General features: G+C 35.1%; 1 protein-coding gene across 1 annotated transcript; it reads right to left on the bottom strand.

Moving 5' to 3' along the window:
• Positions 1–622: 622 nt before the first annotated feature.
• tspan13a (tetraspanin 13a) lies at positions 623–4951 on the bottom strand. Its single transcript, XM_026935156.3, has 6 exons — positions 4792–4951; positions 3997–4164; positions 3747–3827; positions 3497–3610; positions 2246–2356; positions 623–1924 (listed from the first exon to the last, which is right to left on the bottom strand). Exons 1-6 carry the CDS (start codon positions 4852–4854, stop codon positions 1850–1852), a joined length of 612 nt encoding a protein of 203 aa, XP_026790957.1. The 5' UTR covers positions 4855–4951; the 3' UTR covers positions 623–1849.
• Between the last annotated feature and the right edge of the window lie 763 nt (positions 4952–5714).

A 5714-nucleotide genomic window follows, 5' to 3' on the forward strand; every position in this document is an offset into this window, starting at 1 on the left:
AGTACCACTTTGCTGTTATAATAACCTCCACTCTTCTGGGAAGGCTTTCCACTAGGTTTTGGAGTGTGGCTGTGGAGATTTGCGCTCATTCAGCTATAAGAGCATTAGTAAGATCAGACACTAATGTGCAATCTGCATTCTAGTTCATCCCAAAAGTGTTCAGTGGGGTTGAGGTCAGGGCTCTGTGCAGGACAATCGAGTTCTTCTGCATCAACCTTGTCGAACCATGTCTTCATAAACTTTGCTTTGTGTATAGCAGCACTGTCATGGTGGAACAGGTTCAGGCCTCTTAGTTCCAGTGAAGGGAAATCTTAATGCTACAGCATACAAAGACATCCTATATAATTTTGAGCTTCCAGCTTTGTACCAACAGTTTTGGGACGGCCCACATATGGGTATGAAGGTCAGGTGTCCACCTAAGTTTGGCCATATAGTGTATACCTAAAAAAAAAATATATATATATATTATTTACAGTGTATAGTTTACTATAATAGATCAAGAACAGTTGCTTCTGTTCTTGATCTATTATAGTAAAAAAAAAAAAAAGTGTGAATAAAATCATTTGGAGTCACTGAGAGTATATTGTTCAGCTGAAACAATAAAAAATAGGGGTCAGAAGAGTCATTGTTCAAAATGAGTGTAATTCAGAAGTGACAGATTTACACAAAGTAACTGAAAAATAAATTTGTAAGACATTATGGGGCTTTTATGTTCAGAGTGGTCACTACATTTGGTATAATACTATACAGGTAAACATGACTATTGTACACATTTTAAAACCAGTTAAACAATGTGTGCAACCTGCTATGACATTACAGAAAGCTAATGTATTTTTAACAGCAGGTGACAGTATACGTGTATCACAACTCACAACTCAGCCTATTAGGCATTCCTGTAGTTCTACCTACAAAAAAAGTTAATTTCCTCCTCCATGTGGGTAATACAGATTACTTCATACAAAGCACTGTAGACACATTCAGCAGTCATCTGTGTTTATCTGGTTGGGTAAGATCTCCGTGCAATGGCTCAACCATATCCAAATAAATGACGTAGCAGTTCCTGCTCATATCCTGTTCAGAGTGCAACCACGTGGCCACTGATGGTGTGTCTCTGGGCTGAGGTCAAATACCTGTGTGCTAACTTGGCCAAGTAAAAGTTGAGGAAGTATGACGATGAGAAGGTAATGAGCAGTTTCCACTTTCAGTTATCACAAAAGGGGGGAAAAAAACTGCACAAAAACTTGTTTTTCCATGTGGTTTAATTTACAAATCAATAAAGTGTTGAGTTTTAGACTTCACAAAGACCAGTCAGTCTTTCATCACTATACCTTCATTACCAGTTATTATTAGTTTGGTGTTTCACTGGTTTATCAAGTCAGTCCAGTTTAACGCCTCCTTTTTATGTCGTCTCATTAGCTTTTTACAGAGAGTGTACATTTTCATAACATTATTTGTCTAATTTGTAATAACACACACATTTCCAATTCTGTAATTACTGTTGTGATTGTTTTTAGCTAGTTGATCTAAACCAATTCACTGATATGCCTTATGACTATTTAAAAATATTTTTCAGTAGAACACTTAAGCACAAATAATTACGAGTTACATTTCCAACACTAATGAAAGTCTAATGCTAAAACAATAGCTGTTACGATTAAAAATAATGCACAGTATTCAGTTTAACCACAAAAAAAGTGAACAAAAAAGATTTTGTTGTGATTCATCATGTAAAATATCAGGAGTCAAGGAGGAAATATTAGGAGTCAAGCACAGTAAAATAGCAGTTTGCTCTGTGATTATAAATATTGAGCAGCATCTTAACATGTATAAACTGAAAATAAGAACCTTCTTAAAGGAACGCACGAGGATTTAAACGAGGGTCTTTTAGATTCCTATATCTGTATGTTAGCCAAACACCCAGGATCTGAAATGACAAAAATAAATATATGGTAGAAATAAAGCATAAAATATAATGTGGTTAGAAAATAATAAACAAAGAGGCAAAATATGATAAAGAAAAGTGCAAATGTACAATCACTATTATTTCCACCCACAGTGCCAAAATCCAATTTACTGATTTTCCTTTATTTTTTCTCTATACTATTCAAATAACACTTGATAAAATGAGAAAGCAATACAAATTGTTCAGTATTTTTTTGCAAGTTGTTCAATAATAAGTATGTAAACTGAAACCCGTTATTGAAAGGCCAAGAACACAGAATAACTGAGAAATGCTGTGACTCACCTCTGTGAAACTGAAGAACAAACTCACTCCTCCCACAAAATGCAGTACATCATCAGCATACTCCTGAATTTTTACTGAACAAGGCTTGCAATTGTAAGCTCCAAAACATCTCTGTAGGCAAAGAGGGAAAAAAAAGGCTGCTGAATTCTCAATTCTGATTGGTTAGAAGGTTGATTAATTTTCTGTAATCTCTGACAGTTTCAGCTGCAAAGTTTGTATTATTGTGCTCGATCTAATACATATACACGGTGTCCCAAAAGTCTATCTATATATCTATCTATCCATCTAAATCTATATTTTATAAATATGTATATATATATATATATATATATATATATATATATATATATATATATATATATATATATATATATATATATATATATATATACACATACAGAAAGCCTTTGACAAAAGGAGAACATATTGAAATCATTATCGAAGGAGCAAAGGACTTTTACAGGAAACATAACATGGCAAGTGCATCACACATGACATTGTTGCCAAACTTATTAACAAATTCAAAAAGACTGGAAGTGTTGTGGACCAACCAAGAAGTGGACATCCACTGACGAAGGCCCAACCGACGTGGTGCTTGCACACACAGTCCCCTGTGTATGGAAACTATTGGGACACCGTGTAGTTTCTACAGTAGCAGCTTACACAGGGACTTGTATGGCACATGTTCCACATAAACAGATTTTAAAAATGTGTGTAATCATTGATGTGGTGAGGTTTTCAGGGACAAGACTTTTAGTTAGCATTTTAGGAAGGAGTTCAAGTGTCTGCACTTTGGTACTGTCAGTGATAAATTCTTCAGGACAGAGAAGTTTATGCTTTGAGGTTTTTCAGTAACATCTTTTTTTTGTCTTACTAATTTTAAGAGAGAGAAAAAGAGAGGCTAGTGAGGGAATGGCTGCTGTAACGTAAGCGATAACAGGAGCTAACTTGTTTCATTTAACATAACTGTAAATGGACAAAATTTTGCAGTTGATGTCAGATTACGTCGCATCACACTACTACGTCATTAATGATGTCCCTGTCCAGTTTTATTCCTTACTGAATCATTTGATACAATGTACATATATGTGAACCTACGCTCTACGATAAGCAAACTTATTTCATGTAAAATAACATTTTAGGCACAAATATCCAAAAATGTAAATAATTACAAAATATAAAAGGCAGCTTGATTCACATTATGGCAGCAGCTTCCTCAACACTTTGGTAATGAAACCAGGCTACACCTACAGCTTCACATGTTCCATTGTAGTTGACCTCAGAGAAATCACAGCAGTCCAATGATCTCTCCAAATCGTGCTGCACGGCCTCAGACTTATTCCATCCGATCTCCAGGAGTGATTCCTGCAGGAGAAGAGACCTTGTAAAAAGCACTTTAACACCAAAGATGTGGAAATGTCGAAGGTAGCGCTGTATTAAACCAGTCCAACAAAGAAACATATCGAGATAGTTCAAAGAAGTAATGCAGCCATCTGTTTACCTGCTGTTTCTTATTGATGACCAGGCTTGCACATGACACTGAGAACTGCACAATGAACACCATGAAAAGGATGAACATGTACTGTCTACAGTTAAGGATATTCACACGGAATTATCGGAATATCATTAACTAACATTGTGAAAGACTTAATATGAACATATTTTGAAGTTTTTATAAGGGTGTGTCATAAAACATGAAGACAGTAAGTTTGAGTAAATTCCTTTTGAAATTAGCAGACTCTGAAGGATACAAAGAACAAGAGGACTTGGTGATGCTTCATAGCTCCACATAGACCCAGCATTGCTACCAAGAAGAGGAAGACACCCACTGCGATGATGGCTGCGACCACACGAAAGCTGGAGACCAGATCGACCCATTTGCCCCAGGCTGCCCCTGCTATTAAGAGCAAACTCACCAACTGCAAAGAGTTACAGAGCCACCATCAATTTTATTATTATTATTATTAGTAGTAGTAGTAGTAGTAGTCAGGTCATGGTTTATTTATCATTTGTACATTATGTCAAGACATATGTACATTGAAACGCTTCTGGTGAAATAACACCTAACATTATAAGGCACAAAATATACAACACACACTACATAGCAAAAGAGCATATGATTTTTTTTAAAAAAGAAGAGGAAAATATGATTAAAAACAGAATAAAAATTAAAAAATAATACAATATACCAGTTACAGTAAGAGGAAATAAGGCAAATTGTTTGCCTGTGCTGATGCCATAAAATAATTGCTTTAACCTTCTACAACTTCCTTCACCCAAGCCATAAGTGTTTATTATTTATTATTTTATCATTAACATCCAGTACATTAAATAGACATGAATACATAGGCTGGCATAAATAATAATAATAATAATAATAATCATGATGAAAATACTACAATAGATGGAAAGTCTAAAGATCAATCACAAACATGTATAAAGTCCATTTTCAGTCACCTGCTATAAACCTGAATGATTTTAACATTCAGTACGAGCAAACAACACATCTTTGCAGAAAAGCCAGCTATTTCCGCATTAATACCTACCATATAAAGAATGTTCAACGCGCAAAGAGTGTATTTCGAACAAACAAATCCACCACACGCCATCTTTAAAACTTTATTTCTGCTGTTTATGTTGAACTCCTGCTGTTCCTCCAGGTAAAAAGGGAGGAGAAGAGTGAAAGGTAAGTTACTGCGCGTTCCTAATGACGCGCCTGCGCACACGGAGCCTGATGATTGGTCACTGAGGACGTTCGTCCAAAAGGTGTCGCACTGTGGGCGGGGCTTTCTGTCAATCTTTTTCAGTCGAAATGACGTTGTTAGTAAAACAATAGGCTATGTTGTTCATATATTAGATTTAAATTATTTACTGTGGATTCAATTATCTAACCAGTCTACTAATGACAGGGCTTAATTAATAACGCTTAATAACTGGGTAACTACACTGCATTACTGCAATTAAACAAACAAACAAACAAACAAATAAATAAATAAATATTTTTTTACATCTGAGTGTATGAAGAACTGATGAGGTTTTTAATTAGAGGATGTACTATAATGTTTAATATTTACATTTTTAATGTAGCTTTTTTTTAAAAAATGTAATCCATTAAAGCAATGCCCATTTAATCCCAGTCTAATGAACAAATTTATTTAAATAATGTGTTTTTACGGAGCGAAAAGAGAAAAGATTTTCAGCTGATAAATCTGAGAGTCTGAGATGAATTTTCTAGACTTTTGTGGCCTAAACCACTACGACAGAGGATCTCCACTGCATAGCTACTTTATAACATTACTTACTCTACTTTTTATGGAGCAATCACATTTATATTGCAAAGAAATATCAATCTCTAATATATCTGTATGCAAAATGTAACACCAGTGAAAGCTGCAATTGGTTATTTACAGCGGAAATTCCGGCGATCCACCCCTCTGTAGTGTACACATGGTACAGCCCACTTGACAGC

The sequence above is a fragment of the Pangasianodon hypophthalmus genome, chromosome 14 (assembly GCF_027358585.1).
Source record: "Pangasianodon hypophthalmus isolate fPanHyp1 chromosome 14, fPanHyp1.pri, whole genome shotgun sequence".
Taxonomy (NCBI): domain Eukaryota; kingdom Metazoa; phylum Chordata; class Actinopteri; order Siluriformes; family Pangasiidae; genus Pangasianodon; species Pangasianodon hypophthalmus.

Coding starts and splice junctions, on each gene's coding strand:
- tspan13a (XM_026935156.3), bottom strand. CDS start 4,854: ATGGCGTGTGGTGGATTTGTTTGTTCGAAATACACTCTTTGCGCGTTG. Junction 3,828..3,996: donor ACCAAGTCCTCTTGTTCTTT/GTATCCTTCAGA, acceptor AACTGTAGACAG/TACATGTTCATCCTTTTCAT. Junction 2,357..3,496: donor ACAATGGAACATGTGAAGCT/GTAGGTGTAGCC, acceptor CTTTGCCTACAG/AGATGTTTTGGAGCTTACAA.